This window comes from Electrona antarctica, assembly GCF_951216825.1.
Source record: "Electrona antarctica genome assembly, chromosome: 14".
NCBI classification, from domain to species: Eukaryota; Metazoa; Chordata; class Actinopteri; order Myctophiformes; family Myctophidae; genus Electrona; species Electrona antarctica.
The window spans coordinates 21,852,636-21,870,679 of NC_136795.1; the positions used below are offsets into that span (position 1 = coordinate 21,852,636).

The 18,044-nt window shown below is 44.9% G+C and overlaps 2 protein-coding genes across 2 annotated transcripts; both read right to left on the reverse strand.

Annotated features, from left to right (window-relative positions):
* Window positions 1–10,279: 10,279 nt before the first annotated feature.
* On the reverse strand, window positions 10,280–11,080 carry smim36 (small integral membrane protein 36; the record flags this gene model as incomplete). Its single annotated transcript, XM_079521145.1, has 2 exons — window positions 10,280–10,579; window positions 11,057–11,080. 2 exons carry the CDS (start codon window positions 11,078–11,080, stop codon window positions 10,280–10,282), a joined length of 324 nt encoding a protein of 107 aa, XP_079377271.1.
* Window positions 11,081–15,986: 4,906 nt separating this feature from the next.
* Window positions 15,987–18,044, reverse strand: LOC306937076 (protein arginine N-methyltransferase 7-like; the record flags this gene model as incomplete). Its single annotated transcript, XM_079520748.1, has 1 exon — window positions 15,987–18,044. Exon 1 carries the CDS (start codon window positions 18,039–18,041, stop codon window positions 15,987–15,989), a length of 2,055 nt encoding a protein of 684 aa, XP_079376874.1. The 5' UTR covers window positions 18,042–18,044.

An 18,044-nucleotide genomic window follows, 5' to 3' on the forward strand; every position in this document is an offset into this window, starting at 1 on the left:
GCACACACACTCCCTGGATGCCAACAACGAACCTCTGCCCCAAATATTCTTCAACGGCCTGTTATAGTGCCACCATGAGGCTGATTTAGGCAAAACACATTTCTGTAGATTACTCGTACACATTTTATCCATACATCACACAATTCGGTATACACTATCTTCATAGTCATGTGATCAACACGGATCTGCACCATTTCCCATCTTCCATCCTGATTGGCTAAGATTGGCTTCCAAAGCTCACATGATTGGTCCGTTTCGAACAAAATGCCACAAATCACAAACACAGTGTGCAATTTCCGTGAAATTATACACGCACATTTCCACTAGGCCGAGGACGACATGCCACTCATTTTTTTTCCAAATCAGCCTCATGGTGGCGCTATAACAGGCCAATTCCTGTTTTTAGCTATAACTGCATCGATCTGTATACAACTTATGTATGCGCACTCCCTAGAGGCCATGGAAAAACACCATGAGGCCGATTTCTGCAAAACACATTGCTTATGTTAGATTTAGATTTCATCCAAATCTAACGCAAATCGGTACACATGATCTCTGTAGTCATGTGAACAAGACGAGTCTGTTGGATTTCTCAGATTCTACACTGATTGGCTAACATTGCCTTCCAAAGTTTTCAGGAGTGGCCCGTTTTGTTCAAAATGTCCTGCTCATCCAGAATTCTATCCTCAGAGATGCTATGAGTGATCTGGCTCTGCATTTCCTCAACAAAAGAAAATTGTTGGAAAAAACAAACAAACAAAAAAACATGTTTATATTACTCCTAAACATTTTGCCAAACATCTCACACAGTCCTATCCTCCTGGTGGAGACCTGTGCCCAGAAGGGCACTTTTTCTAGTTATCAACTGAAAAGCCTTTTCAATGTGTGTGTGTGTGTGTGTGTGTGTGTGTGTGTGTGTGTGTGTGTGTGTGTGTGTGTGTGTGTGTGTGTGTGTGTGTGTGTGTGTGTGTGTGTGTGTGTGTGTGTGTGTGTGTGTTTCAGTGTGCGTGCGTGCGTGCGTGTGTGTGCGTGTGTGTGTGTGTTTTTAGGCTGCTCAACAGTGGCACTTTAGGTCACCCAGTGGTATTGCAGCTGTTCATACTCCAAACAGAAAATCAGCACACAAAGTTCGGACTGAGTTCCATAACACTGAGTGTAAAATGAGTCAATATGTGTTGTTTCTTCCTTATTACTGTGGGAGAGTGCAATCATACAATCCACTATGCAACTCAAAGCAAGGATTGAATACCAGCCATTTGCCATTTTGGCCAATGTTTTGGGGGTGCAACCCACACGTTTAGCAGTGTTACTCATTCCAGGAATGTCCGAAACCTACATGCTATACCTCGTTGTAAAGGTGACTAATCAACGATTAAAATTATATAAGATGCAATACCAATTGATATTATTAAAGTGGAGAAATAATGGACCAAAGTTAAGTTTCAGAACTTTGTGTGCTGAGTTTAGGGACATAGGGATGCACACATACCTTATACTCCAAACATACATATGGACATAGGGACACGCGCGGCCAGTCATTGGAACGGTGGTGTGAGCCTGTAGATCTACTGTTTTGCTTTTTGCTTTAAAAAAAATAAGAAGAAGAAAAGGGATTACTTATTTCTTGTCATTTTTTACAATAATGATCCAAAAATGCAAGTCATAATTTTGTGCAACGTTATGTTTTTGCGCTACCTCCAAACAGACAAGCCCTCATGCCCTCCTGATCTAGTTTAGAACTGTACAGTATGTGTCTTTCTCGTTGCTTTCAAAAGGCTGCACACCAAAGGCCTCACAACAGTAGATCCTCTATGTATTGTGAACGCAATAAAAGCATCCAACAGCAAGCCTATACAAACTATGCTACTGTATAGGCCTATCTGGTCTGGCACGCACGCACACACACACACACACACACGCACACACACACACACTCTCACACACACACACACACACACACACACACACACACACACACACACACACACACACACACACACACACACACACACACACACATGTCTATTGTCCGTGGGCTAAAGAATAGCATCGATTCACACACAGTGTGAGAAAGAGCGTTTTTGTTTCTGGCTTTTAAAAGAGACAACAGGAGAATGCCATGGGGGCCACATGTGAGGGTTTATTAGAACAAATTAACTCACAACACACCACATTGCAACTTGTTGTAAGCTTCTGCATCAACATGTCTTGCTATTTGTGAACTGTGTGTGCTCCTGTAGAATGGACAGACAGACAGACAGACAGACAGACAGACAGACAGACAGACAGACAGACAGACAGACAGACAGACAGACAGACAGACAGACAGACAGACAGACAGACATGGCAGGCAGGCAGGCAGGCAGACAGACAGACAGACAGACAGACAGACAGACAGACAGACAGACAGACAGACAGACAGACAGACAGACAGACAGACAGACAGACAAAGTGGTGGGAATATGGCTGGGCTAAAAGAGGCTTTCCTTGGCACACGTGACCCAGGGTTAAACAGCTCTGTAATTGGTTTACCATGTCATGTCAGAATGCAACACAACCTGTTGCACCTTTGACCCCCGGCAGGTCAGGGAATCCATAATGGAGGAAACCCTACACGACAAGTACAGCACAGTACAGTACACTGTGATACCATGCATGGCCATGCATTATATTGGAAATAGAATGGTGCCCAGGCTACACATTGAGTGTCACAGCCACTGGTGGTGGCATAACCGCTATACACTAAACAAGAGCAGTAACCGTATTGTCTGTCTGCCTGCCTGCCTGCCTGCCTGCCTGACGCACACACGCACACACACACACACACACACACTTTTGTATACGCTCCCTGCCATTCAATCTTTCTATATTTGCATGCACTACTACTACATGCACTACTACTACATGCACTATGACTTAACAAAACGCTTACAGGTATGGCCTATAGCTGCTCTCAGACTGGAAGCAGTGAAGTGCGCTGCTCTCACAGTCTCACAGAAGGGGTTAACTTCTCTCCTTGCTAGCACGCTGTACATAACGTGTTTCTGTACAAAGCACATCGCTGCTTTTGGTGCAGGATTAGTGTGCATGGCAGCCACGCAGGTTGCTACAATGTGAAACCCTCACGGGCCCATTTGGTTCCCTTTGTACACTCTCAGAGTTCAATTAGAAGAAGTGTTATAATAGAGTAATAACAGTGATACAGTATAACGGTTTTTCTTTCCTTTTTGTCTCCACCAGGCCGAAGGAATGGGGAGAGAGATGTTTACACAGCTTTTGTGCAAGTTTGCAGGATTGCCCCATTTTAAACAAAACGCCTGAAATCATTGTGTGTGTGTGTGTGTGTGTGTGTGTGTGTGTGTGTGTGTGTGTGTGTGTGTGTGTGTGTGTGTGTGTGTGTGTGTGTGTGTGTGTGTGTGTGTGTGTGTGTGTGTGTGTGTGTGTGTGTGTGTATTGCTCAAATGGTTGTACAAACTACAATACATGGGTCTGTGAGTCCATCTGTATCTTGAGAACTGTCCAACCACTTGGTGACGCTCGGTGTTCAGTCGGTCGGACAGGTTATTGATGGATAATTTTGAGTTATGGTAGATCTGTTATTTTGGTGGATGGAATTGTTTAAATGTTCCCTTTGGCCCAGACCGTGTTCCATATAGGTCATATTTTGTCATCTTGCCCTTTTATCATCAGTTTACTCATAGCCTACTGCCTGTTTACTCCGGGTTGTTCATCTTATCCTTTATATTATTTTATCATATTTATATTATGGATTTCCTGACGCCACATTCAGATTGAATCTCTTGTTGACTCCTTATTCAGTCTCCATAATGTCTGTCCCCAGTCAAAGTTAACTCGCATACTGAGAGGTCTATTTTGAGATGAGACTGCATGTATTTGACCTTGGTGCCTAGTGAGAAAAGTAGATAGGAGTATTTCTCTCTGTCGAAAGTTTACAGCTAGCAGGGAAAGAATGTTATCCTCAGGTTGCCATAGCAACGCCAGCCTCTGTGCTTTCCCGGTTTATGGCCCTCAATGACGGAACCAAGGAAGCTGTCATGATACCAGTCTCATCATCCATGTGCTGGTCCAATGAACGCTCGACAACCAGCGCCAGCGTGGCATATTGCGGAAATTAACTGTCTATACAGCCAATGAACGTTTATCAACAACTGACGTGATCTAAAGTATAAAATATGGTCCCTGATGATGTGTCAGGAGGGAGACAACCCTGTGCTTTTTGGTGGCACAGGGATTAAGATTTTGTAATTTGGCTGTATGTGGGTATCTGTTCTGTCTCTCAGATCTGGAAAATGAATTGACTAAACCATAATGCTTCTGACTGGACAATCATTCTTCCTGGTGGTCTCATCTTTTTATTGGGTACTTAAGGTATTTTTCTAAAAGAGTATTTCCTGCTCCAGGTAACATTTGGATATTGATAGTAATCCTGTTAAAACTAATTGTTAACTTTGTCATCTAAAAGTCATTTTTTACCATTGTGGTGCTGAGTATTTATTGGTACTCTTTGATTACTTTCTTACAAGTATTTTTACAGTTATAGCTCTGTGCAGCTCAGTAATTCAGTTATACAGTCCTTTATATCATTAGTGAATCATTAATTGTCCCTTCTGCATTTTATATGCAACAAATTGGTTATATCTTAAATATATTTCCAACAGTTATCCAGAACAGTAGTAAGATATATCTTATTTGCCACATGGGATACACTATTATTGGGGGTATATAAACTATATGTTATGTAGGTGTACTGTCACTCTGGTATACACTGACATGGTTTGATCTGCTGCTGTGATCTGGAGTGATGTCCCACCTGAATTTGAGCGGGAAATCTAATTGGACCTGTCACAGGGCAGCTCCAGACAATAATGAGGAACTTTGCCTGCACACACAGCTGCTCCTGATGGTCAATCACCATCAAGCCGGCTGGGAAGTGTGTGTGTGTGTGTGTGTGTGTGTGTGTGTGTGTGTGTGTGTGTGTGTGTGTGTGTGTGTGTGTGTGTGTGTGTGTGTGTGTGGTGTGTGGTGTGTTTTATATTAGTCGTGTTTTGTTGCACGTTTTCTTTGCATGTGTACATCTGCCAACATTATTAGGTAACAGCACTGTCTCTAATCTGCAGTGCTGCCAAAGCAATCCTACTGATTGGGAATGTGCCAAGTACTTTGGAGTAGGATGGGGGTTTGTTATCATGTGTTAGGATAAATCCAATTGAATTATGTATTTGGAATGGAGCTGGAGCTGGAAGTGCAGTGCTAGGCTTGGGCTGAGTACTTATAGACAACATCAGGAGAGAGCAATGCCCGCACCTTTTACAGTTCTTTCTTGAGTTCTTGGCTTGTAGTTGTTCTTAGTTTAGCTGTCAAGTGTGTTAACTTTAACCTTAACCCTTTCTAATTATTTATTTTTGAAGTATTCTTTTTTGCCCTGCACTGTATAAATCCTTCACTTTTGGTGCTGTCCACACAATTTTTGGCCAACCTGAATGTTGTCTAAATGGCAGCCTCTTGACTGTTCCCATTCTCTGTATGCACAATCAGACTCATGTGTTTGCCATCATCACCACTTAACTCATTGGCCAATGACAGTTCGGGTGTGTCCCACTCAGTCCACAGCACTCACTCATCATCACACCCGGATGTGAACTATTCATGTTAATGTTCCATAGGAAACCACACAAAAGTTTGGTGGACTTGAGATTTGACATCATCAGCAAGCGGGCCGCTGCTGGGATATCAAACCAGAAAAACTGGCACACTCTCCGAGCTTATATCTAGACCCGAGATTGGCTGCTGCTGCAAAGTCCATCACTGTGTTTATTTATATTTGTATTTATTGTTTAGAAAAGCATACTTTCTTTTTAGCACCTTAGTTTTTTATTGTGTTGATGTTTTTTATATAGTGATATCATAGAGCCATATTCTGTTTATTTATTTATTTTATGAATTAACTGAAAGTCTGAGGAGCCCTGGCAAATTAATGTCACCCTTCTTGTACTGTTAATTATTTTTAACGTGTGACAATAAAGCCTTTCTGATTCTGAAAAGAATAAATCATTTAAAGATTTCTCTTGTGGCCTGGGCCGGCTAAGGTCCAGGCACCTTGGCTGGTACATTGGTAATCCAGCATGACAGTGTGTCGTGGGGTTCGAGTCCCGATCCTGATAAACTTTACTGTGTGTCCCCCCCCCATCTCAGCCCCTGTTTCCTGTCTACCTACTGCTAAAGTACTCTATCAATAAAGGCAAAAAAGCCAAAAAATATTTTATGGCATGATTATGCTTTGCTAGTAGCATGTAAATCTATTAAACTGTCTAACTTGAAGATTGGTCATTTTCACATTTTCACATTTTCAAAAAAATCTAACCTGCAAATCGCAGGGTCGGAGGGTTTTGCAGTGACAGCGGACCTGCACAGATCACGGGGGTTCTGGTCTGGCAACCACAAAATAAATGTCAGTTACACCAAGTAGGAGAGCACGCACGCACGCGCGCACGCACGCACGCACACACCTTTGAATACGCACACACTTTCCCAATGACTCCCTTTAAACTTTAAAGGCCATTTAAAGGGGGGGAAATGGTGTCCCTTTAAAGTTTAAAGGGACACCATTTTTAAATGGCATATGCTGTTTGGTTTTGAAAAGTTCAATATATCTTTACGTTCAAACCAGCAATCTCTGTTTCCGTCTCTCATTCACTGGTCTGCACTTACTTACGGTATTGAGCTCCCAGCCAAATCTGGTTATTTCTGGTTTAAAAGCAAAGTCAATGTATCAATCTACTAGACCGGTGCCCAGCTGTAGAGAGTCGGTAACGATGGAATTTGGAGATCCATGCCCCACCTGGGTAGGCTATGCAGTACCCGTGTCAGAGTACCCGTTCCACCCATCTGTCTGTGTCCCTTTTCTGCCCATATATGGAGATTTCTGTATCTACTGTGTCCCTTTATTCCTATGGAGTTCTGTGTCAGGCAAGCCCAAATATGGAGTGTTCAGTGTTGTGATGTCAGAACAGGCCAGCTCCACAGGGGGCCTGTCCAGAGGCCTTTTTGTGGCGGTTCTGGACAACCGTGGGTCCGACCGACTCGACACCGGGCACTGCACTCCTTGTGGGGGTGTGGAACACGTGTGTCGAATTTGAAGTCATGGGACGAACGGTTCTCGAGTTACGTGCGTTACAGCAGTACACACGTGCGTACAGACAGACAGATGTGGTGCATTTATAGATAGATACTATATTCCAACCTGCTGTATCCTTGAGCATGCTATAATGCTCAACACAACAAACAGAGCTATCATGTATTTATTGTCATAGATTACAGTTTAGGTCTCTCCACACTTTGTTTGCATACTTCATTATCTGCATGTGGCTGGTGTGTGTATGATAACTACACTTGACTTTGGCCTGGCTGGCCCCATTTTGTTAACATAAACCTGTATCTGTTATCACATCCTTAACAGATCATATTTACCTTTTGTACCTTGGGAGTATTTGCTTTCTTGTGGCTATAGACAAATCCATGGAGCAGTGCCCTGTAGTCCAGTTGTAGCTAATCAGTGCTGTGGTGTAAAGCTGTGCTTAATGGTACACCACAGTTATGGCCACCCCCAGGGTACCCCTCCATGGATTTGTCTACTAGGCTATACTCAAGTAGAATTATTGTTACTTTAAAATAATGACTTTTACTTCTAATAAGTAGAAGTAAAAGTGGTATTGCAAATAAGAGTCAAATAATCTGGTGAAAAGACTACTCAAGTACTGTATGTACAGTAGTAACTTCACAAAAGCTTATTTATTGTTTGAATCATCAGAATGTGTCACTGTGTTTCTCTGTTTTGCACATTTATTTATTTCTTGCTCTATTTTATTTCTTGCTCTATTTATAAGTCCTTCCGCGTGTGTCACAGAAGGGGACGTTACCGGCCAATCAGAGGCAATGTAAACATTTGTTTTCTCATGCCAATAAAGCTCCTTTGGATTGAATTGATAAGTCCCGGAAAAGATGCGCTGTACAGTTTATTCAAAACGTTACTGAAGTAAGTTAAGTGCAACTGTGTAATAAGTACATAACAAATCACCACCAACCTCTGGTTGGCTATATGTAGCCCAGTGGTTCCCAAACTGTGGTGCGTGCGCACCCTGTGTGGTGCGTGAGCACCTTCTAGGGGTGCGCGACATGAAAAGGCTATAGGTGGTGCTATGATTTTAATATTAACATAATGCCAATATATGGCAAGTATATGCAGAATATAGTCTATGCTGCATATATATGCCATATTCAGGTTCATATATACATATATGTGGATAAATAGGAAATATATATGTCTCTATATAGCTTATGCAATTTATATTTCCATGTGGGGGGTGCGTCAGCTAGGTCGGGAGGTAACAGAGGGTGCATGGCCAAAAAGCTTTGGGAACCGTATCCTGTTGTACTTAAGTACTGTAGCCTACTTAAAGGAGTACACACCCCATGTTTTTGTCTGGCAGAGTCTCTGGTAGATGGAGTTTGTTCATCATACTGGTAAAATGGGCCATTCTGCAGAATGAGTATTTTTACTTTAGCTGATTTAAGTTCATTTTGATGCTAATACTTTTGGTACTTTGACTTTGACTGCAGTACTTATACCGTTTTAACAAGGTAGTTTTTACACTATAAAAGGTCCTTATCCACTGGGAGCGTTTACATCATGCAATTAATGTGATTTAAATTGCTGTTTGTGTCACGAATAGGCCTATACATCCACTCAGAACTCAAACATCACATCACGCAACATGATTATGCTTCGAAACAAGCCGAGTTTTGTTTCCCCCCAACCCCAACATCAACCTGCATCCAGTGATGGATATAGTTTGATGTGAAATACTTTTGCTGACCCATTTTGGCCAGAGTACTGCTTCCAGCGCTAGGTGAATATGCCTTCCTGACTCCTGTCATGTTCTAAATTAGAACGTGGGCCTCACATGCAGGTCAGGAGCTGATCTTCGCACAAGGCTCAAGGCGTGTATCTGGGTCTTCCTGACAGCCACAACACGTTCCTCCGCACTCACACAAACACAGAACTTTATATCCCTGAATGGTGTCCAATCTAGAGTTTTATTATTGTGAGTTGCCACAAGAATAAGATAGCCTATATGTGGCAAACTAATGTCTTTGTACACATTTACCTAAAATATAACTATTTTATTGATAATACGTTGTCACTGTTAATAATATACTGTGAGTGCTCTTTGACTACACCTGTTGAAAGCTCTTTCACCACTAATTCCCACTTCTCAGTACTGAGGGCAAAGCAAGATTTATACACTACCTTTTCTGGTACTCTTCATCATTCTGTAGCAACTGAATTCCCCCATTGGGAATGCAAGAGTTGCATGGGTCTGATTTAGAGAATTATTGTGTGTTGTCGGAACTTGGCACGAAAACAAAACAACCTCATGCAGTACAAAGTGTACACTTTGATTCAGGTGCAAAGTTCAGTGACCTCAATGTGGTACAAATATATTTTCTCAGATGTCAAAAGGCAATAATCCAGCTTTACAAAAAAGAAAGAAAAGAGTAACAGTTGCCAACAATAAGAATAAAACAATAAAACCCCTCTTATTCTTTCCCAGTGAAATCCTTGGTGTTCATTTATACATCTGTACCTCTGACAAATGCAACCATTATTTCCCTGAGTCACGTCTAACTCAGAGAGTGTACAAATCTAACTGTACACTCTCAGAGTAAGACATTTCTATAGTGTTGCCATTTCTCTGCTATATGACAGTTCCTCCTGCAGGAGCTAGACCCAGAGTGGTCTAGCATATTTAAATGCTGTGCATCCCGCACAGCATTTAAATATCCCCCCTCCACACGCACGCACGCACGCACGCGCGTTACACACACACACACACACACGCACGCACGCACGCACGCACGCACGCACGCGCGTTACACACACACACACACACACACACACACACACACACACACACACACACACACACACACACACACACACACACACACACACACACACACACACACTCCCCTTACCGTCCAAATCTGGTCCTGTGTAGATCAAACCCAAGCATTGTCCCGAAAGCACTATAGGGAGCAAAAAACTTAAAAAAGGTCCAAAATAAAAAAGATATTCATAAAGATATACAAAAAAAGTCCAATATATACAAAGTTTATGCTTTATCCAACAGCCAGAGAGAGTCCTTATCAAGAGTCCTTAAAGAGTCCTGACACCTTTTCGTTTGTGTCTGTCCCGCGCTCAGACCATCGTGCTCTTCTTCTCGTTGAAGTCGGCGCGGGCCGGCTCGTGGTAGGTGGTGATCATGTTGGCGGTGGCGTCCCAGCGCACCGGGGCGGGGGCGCTCTGCATGACCACCAGCCGGATGGGGGACTGCTGGGCGCCGGGCGGCACGTCGTCGGGCTGGGGGTCCGGGGCGTACTCCTTGCTGGGGTCCTTGCCCCGGCAGTCGTACATGATGCACGATATGAGGAAGACCAGGAGCAGGATGACGTAGCTGGCGATGAGGATGCACAGGTTCAGCGTGACCGGGTCGATCTCCTGGTAGGTTTAGGGGACGGGGCGATAATACAAATAAAATGTCATGTCACGGGTTATTGTGGCCCCCAAAAACACTTACGATATTATCGCGATGATCAAAAATATGCTTAAAACTGTTCAAATAGCACTTTTTGTTAACCAAGCACTTGACTCCCCAGCATCCCTATTCTGAGAGGAACGTTCGCCCCAAAAATGGCCAATCTACAACAGCGGCTATTTTTAGCGAAGAGATTTGGTGCAGAGTTGTCTGTTTTTACTAAGTATAGAGGGTTTAAGAGGGTACCGGATATGCAGCTCGGCAAAAGCGAATTGATCCCAGTGTACATATAACATTGTCCTCCATTATATTATAATGGAGGACAATGTCACGATACAATTTAAAATCTCCACAAAATGATTGTTTTCTTATTTTTTTTATAAATAATAATAACTAAATAACATTTATTTTTAAATAAACGATTGTCGTCCCATGCTTACCTGGAAGTTCGCCAGAAAGCCCATGGCGCCTGCCTCATGCTGCGTCAAGGCCCACCCTCCGGGGGTCCTTGAGGGGAGAACGAGAGGCGGGAGGAGGCCAGAAGTTAGATAGAGATAAAGTACAGAGATGGAGAGGTAGAGAGATTGCGAAACAGAGACATTGAGTGATTGAGAGATAGAGAGATTGAGTGGAGAGACAGAGAAACGCCAGGCTGGACAGTCGAGCGACAGCAGGGCTCTACGTCTATCCTCTTCAATCTGTCACTCTCTCTCTCTCTCTCTCCCTCTCTCTCTCTCTCTCTCTCCCTCAGCACTCAGATAAGCGAGCGTGGATACATGGCTTTGTGGTAAAAATACTTTAATCCAGCACACTGCTCCTTCTTCCAACCTTGAATTTCCGCAATCTACGGCTCTGTTTAATAACTTAAGCCTGGGGGGTGGGGGTCTGCGGTGGTGAGAGATCTGTCCCTTTGCAAAGCCTTGCTGCTACTCTACGGACTATTAAGTGTCAGTGTTATATCATCAGTATACAAATGAAACAAAATGGACCCTCATGTGTCTTCTGAGTTATTCGCCTTATTTCCTCTGGACACGTCTGTAACTCTGACGAGTATACAAATGGAAGAAAATGGAGGCCTTAACTAACTGTTGATACTTGATACCCTTGATCAAATATAGGGTTTCTTTTATACCCCCAAATCTCTCTTTTAGATCTCTTTTTTCTGCCTTTTCTGCCTTTATCAATAGTAGACAGGGGGATCCGAACCTGCGGTGTGCTGTCAGGCTGCATTGGTGCCTTGTGATATGCCCCTGGACCGCTAGGCCAGTGAGCGCCCTCACCCCAAATCTTGTTTCTGATCCACAAGCTCACAAGCTTGTCATCTTGTAGATCTGCTATTTCTGGGGAACGTTCCACCGTTGGTTCAATTCTCCGGAATGGAACCAAAGAGATAAAGTGATCAGTAAGGGTTATACTGTGCAGTTTCTCTGGGCTGTGTGGATCAGCACAGTTCGCAGAATTAAAAGTCAACTCAGGATAAACGCAGTGTTACCACACAGTGTGTTACCACACAGTGTGTTACCACCACGTGTGTGGGGCACTTGTGTGTTGAATGCTGTGCACCAAGACGTATATGTGCAAGCGTGCGTGGGTGTGTGATTTGTTGCCTGTGTGTGTGTGTGTGTGTGCGACTGTGTGCACGCAGTGTAATCTTAATCTTGATTGTGAGAGGGGATTGCAACACAGAGCCATCTGGCTAAATGGAGAGAGAGCACACCGTAAAATCCTCAGTGCTGATTTAACTCTGAGAGAGTTACACATAGATGAATTAACACTGAGCAGTTTACTGTGTGGAGGGGGATCTAAAAAGCAAGCACAGGATTTTTAATCAATTGGTTTGTATTATTGACATGACCTGTAAAATCTATATTATTTGTAACACCAGCATTCACGATTCAAAATCCTTTATTATTTGAATTCAATCCCATTATACAAGTATAATAGAGAGTGGTAACTCTTGATACTTTTACTTTCAGCTATTTTTGTCAAAGATATTCAGTGTCGAGCGAAAACAGGTTGGGGCCCACAGAGGCCTCGGGAATCCAGTCAACTAAGTGTAGGGTTTAAAATGCACGCACGCACGCACGCACGCACGCACGCACGCACGCACGCACACACGCACACACCCACACACACACACAGGTGACCAGTTGTCCATGGTCACTCGTCCAGGTGACCAGTTGTCAAAGTGCCCACACATACAGGTGGCCACATGTCCCAGTGCCCTGTCTTCCAGGTGCCCACATACAGTATGTGCCCAGTTGGGGTGTGTGTGTGTGTGTGTATGTGTATGTGTATGTGTATGTGTATGTGTATGTGTATGTGTATGTGTATGTGTATGTGTATGTGTATGTGTGTGTGTGTGTGTGCGTGTGCGTGTGCGTGTGCGTGTGTGTGTGTGTGTGTGTGTGCAGTGAAAAGGGGAGGGGCCGTGGAAAATGTGAAGTATTCTGCTACAGAGCTGACAATGAGGTTATCTTCTTCCCTTCTTCTCTGGAGTCCTGCCTCAGGGCGGACCAGAGGTAGAAAGCTGTCATTCCCTGATGTCATCGCTATAGGGACACATGCTTCAGTAGGCAGGAACTGGGGGTGGCAATGAAGGACCGACCGGTGCTTCAGTAGGCAGGAACTGGGGGTGGCAATGAAGGACTGGGAAGTCTGGCATAGCATTGTGGAATCCATGATCTCGACCGCGGTCGAAAAATGATGATGATGATGATGATACAAAAATGGCCGTAACTTTTTTTCCCCGCGATGTTTCCGGCAGAGCAGGCCCTCTTATTCTGTGGACCCTAATGACCAAATTAATAGAAAAATCACAAATACGGCATGACATCACAGGTCCTCTCAAATGTTGGGCCTGTGGCTCCCCAGCTACCAGGAGGGAAGTCACTAATGTTGCTCTGGAGAGTTAGTTACCGGTAGTTAGTTAGTTAGTTAGTTAGTTAGTTAGTTTAATTTATTGTCCACGTGTGGAAATGTGTCTTCGGTCTCAACAACAGTAAAAAACTAACAGGAACAACAACAGTAACAACACTTAGGCCTACACAATTATTTTCATAATAACAGTGGCAAATACATTAAAAAAACAAATCTAGTGAGACATGGTATCATTTAGTGCCTTAATGGCATTAGGAATGAAGGAATCTTTAAAGTTGTTACGGTTAGCTTTTGGTACTTTGTACCGAGGGAAGTAGTTCGAACTCCCTGCAGAGTGGATGAGAGGGGTCATTTGCTATCTTGACAGCTTTTTTTCGAAGTACTTCCTTGTAGATACAACTTAATTGTTTCTGTCTCTTCCCAATGATTTTTTTGGCTATAGGTTCACTATTCGCTACAGCTTGCTTCTACCTTCTACATTAAGATTTCCATACCACATTGCCATGTTAAAAGTCAAGATTCCCTCTATCAGGTTCTTAATATAGACTGTGTCCATGATATGCTTGCTCACTCTAAAGGGCCTTGCAAACGGGGAGAGATAAAACGCGCCTATAGTTCATTTTCAATGAGACCTGCGTTTTTGCTCGGAGAGGTCGCGGTGCGTCAACGCAAGCGTATTTATGTGAGTGCGGTCCCGTGAATTTGTTGCGCGCGTGCTCGTTACGCGCACACGCCTGCGACTCACCAGACCTGGATTCTGTTTAGCTTTTTTTTTACGCTTGCGTTGTTGCGCCTGGAGGCCTGGAGGAGACCTGTGTTGATCCAGGCAACAACGCCTGCGTTCCTTGCTTCACGTTTGCAAGGCCCTTAAAGGAGTTGAGATTGTGTAGTAGGTGGAGGCGTTGGTTACAAGTTTTAAAAATCTGGTCAGTATTTTCACTGAAATTGAATTTGCTGTCAATATAAGTATATAAGTATTTAAAATTGTCTACTACCTCCACTATTTGTCCACTAATTGTAATGGACTGCACAGGTTCCTTTTCATGAATGACAGAGGGAAGACTGGAACACTCTGGTGGAGCTGTTGCCCCCGCGAACCCCGCGACCCAAATACGGATAAGCGGTTGAAGATGGATGGATGGACTCAGTAAGTCATTAGGTTCCATTTAATTTATGGTAATGCTTTTATTTTGAAGCCAAGGAAGGAAGTGAATGTTACATATAAAGGGGTGACTTACCTGGCGTGAGTTCAGATGGGAGGAAAGGCAAAAAAGCACAATGTTGCTTAATTCCTCAATGAAGGAAATCTATCTATGTTTAAACCCACTTGGGGTTTAATGGCTGGTGTTGTGTTGTGTGTGTGTGTGTGTGTGTGTGTGTGTGTGTGTGTGTGTGTGTGTGTGTGTCTGTGTGTGTGTGTGTGTGCGCGTGCATGCGTGCGTGAGAGTAAGTGTAATAGTGCCATTACCTTTCGACCAGCAGAGAGCAGCAAACAACAATGGGGAACAGCAGCCTTGAACCAAATGAGCTCTTATGAGACAATGACAACAATGTTGCAAAAAATAAGTCACGTGATGGGTTTTGATGTAGAATAATTATGAAAGGCTGGACGGTCCACTGATTCTCAACCTTTTTTGTATTTCAAGGACCCCCAGTTTGATGGGTTCATTTGGACCCCTGCTGAAGCAGTGTCTATTGTCGTACCAAGAGTACGCCTAATTTAGACCTTTAACAATACATTGACATAGAAAATGTAGGTAAATAGAAGTTGAATTCAAACTTCAAAAATAATGCCACACATATTACAAAACATGGAGCATGGATCAACAGTGAACAAAGTTCATGGAAGGAACAAGGAAGCACCATACAGTTGTACATGGATGGTACCTACCTACCTACCTAGTGAAGAAAGACGCACATTGCGATTGGCCAGAATGTGATAATGTATGATGACAAGAGTTCGCCTCACTACACACTCGTGTGAATATATTATATTATATATAGATTCTGCCATTGCTTTTCAATGAGAATTGAGATTTTTCATTATTATTATCATTATTAAAAAGAATCGAATGGCAACAAACCGCTCGCATTGAAAAACATAGGCAAAATCATAGTTCAATCACTCAGTGTGACAGCACCCTAAATAGACAGTAGGGTCTGAAAACACACATGAAGTATAATAGAGGCTATACATAGGCTACTGTAGACTGATGTTACATAATACTGTATCAACACACCACTCTATGGAATCAACCCCATGTATGTTATAAAAGGGCATTTTTGAAAAGTCTTATAAGGCACATTTCCATTTCCCAATCTGACAATACTGAGTCTATTGAGTCCATGTTTAAATGTTTTATGTTTCTTTCATAAATAATATTAATGCCCTGTACTTCTTCTTCCATTCCCTGAGCAGTTAACAGTTTGGGACATACACAGTTTCTGCCCGACAACGAGAAACAATATCAAACTTCGAACGGTTGAGAATCACTGCTCTACAGTGAACTCCATTTTGATATCTCCTAAACTGGGTTCAAATGTCAAGCTGTAAGACACCGCAGCCCTGCCTTCCTCTAAGCGGTCCCACGGTGATCTGAAGAAGTACACGCCCTGTTTCCTGTGCCGGCTCCACTCACAGACACCCTGTTCACCGACTGGTCCCGTCAGCCCCGCACTGACAGCGATGTCAGCGGTCAGCTGGTACTCCATCCACAGCGCAACCCCGTGACAGCATCCGCTCCTTATGAGCGGGAGCGACCCCTGGCTGCTGATTGGCTGTTGAGGGACACACCGCGTGAAGTCGAAGGTCATGGCAGCTCTGGTCTGGGTCAGTGCGTGACAGGGGTACTCCCACAGGTGGTGGGGCTCTGACTCGTGGGACTCGCGGAAGTCCAGGGATCGCTGGACCATCTCGTCCATGGGCTTGATGTCGAAGCCCTCGCACGTCCCACACGGTGCTCTGATCTTCCACAGATCCCGGAACTCCACCACCACCATGTGGAGCGTAGCGGCGCGGGGCAGGATGGTGGCGTCGGGCCGTAGAATGCCCACAAGGGCGGTCCGGCAGTACCAGAAGAACAAGGAGTGCCATGGCAAGAGGCAGGTGCTGAAGTAGGGTTCACCGAGCAGCACCGAGATCTGTTCTCCTCCCAAGTCCTTGCTGGTCAGCTGGTCGGGTCTGATCTCCAGCAGCTGAACGCCTCCTGTCATGGAGCTGGCTTCTAGCACCTGTTGAATCACCTGTTTGGACATTTTAGAATGCTCCAAACTGAAAACCTTCTTAGCTCCGAGGATGTGGGCAAAGACGGGGAGGAGGCTCCCATCACTGACTCCTAGACACACGCTGTCTGTCTTTAACACGCTGCGTAGTGCGCTGACATAGCTCTCCGTGCGATGGTGGTCGTTCAGCTCCCCGAACCGCGGCCGTGTCCAAACCAAGTGGGCCTGGCAGGTACAACGGGGTCGACATGGAGGTGCCTCGGTGTTTGTGTCCTGTTGGCTGCTTGACTGGAGGCTGTACCACAGGCTGTAGTCATCATGGCAGACAGTCAGAGCCACCTCTTCCCCCTCTGTTACCCTCTTCTCTATCGGCAGGAAGTAAACACTCTGCATCCAGTGGTCCCGCCACGGAGCGGTCTGAGCTTCTGGGTAGGTCCAGCTGGGAGCCATGGAGCAGACGATGGTTCCGCCAGGGTCCATGTGGATGTCCCACCAGGATAGGACCATCTGGCCCCGTCCGTTGGACGAAGCCGAGAACCGGGAGGAGTAGGACCGAGGAGCGCTGCTCACTGGCTTACTGAAGTCCACAGTGAACATGGTGCAGAGAGGACCCAGGGGGGTGAAGCTGTCGGGGGTCACCCGACTCAGCTGGATGTCGCACACAGAATGGGCTCCAGCGCAGCGGCCCATACCGGACGGGGGCACCAACCTTCGGCTCTCCACCTCCATGGGCTGCAGTTGAGCCCAGCTCCACAGCAGCTCCGACTCGACCAGCTGGGCGTAGACAGTAGCCCGATGGGGCACGGCCTCGCAGCCCTCTTGAACCAGATTCCGGTGAGCGTGTTCATACGTGGGCAGCGCTCCTTCCCCTATCAGCTCGGTATCAAACAGTTCCGTGACCAGGACGTTGGCCCTCGTTTGCATGTCTCCGTCTGGCCCCACGGTGACTCCGGTGGAGTGTTTGTTGATAATCTTGACCTTGTCGGAGAATCCATTCCTCTCCACGATGCGCTGGGCTGCGTCGGCCATGGGTTTGAACACTTCCACGGCGTAGCAGAAGTCAGCCCCGGCCGTGAGAGCCATCATGGACAGGAGACCTGTTCCTGTCCCAATGTCTAGAACAATGACGCTCTCGCCGCGAGCCTTGACCCTGGCGACCGCAGCACGGATTCCCTGGTAATACTTCACATTCCTATCACGATCGTGCAACATGTCCGCATAGCAGGACCTGGCAATCTCTTGGTGATAGTCGTACTCCTCACTCTCCTCCACCCAATCCAAAGCACCCGAGATTGGGTTTGCTCGTCCACAGAAAACCTTCATCGC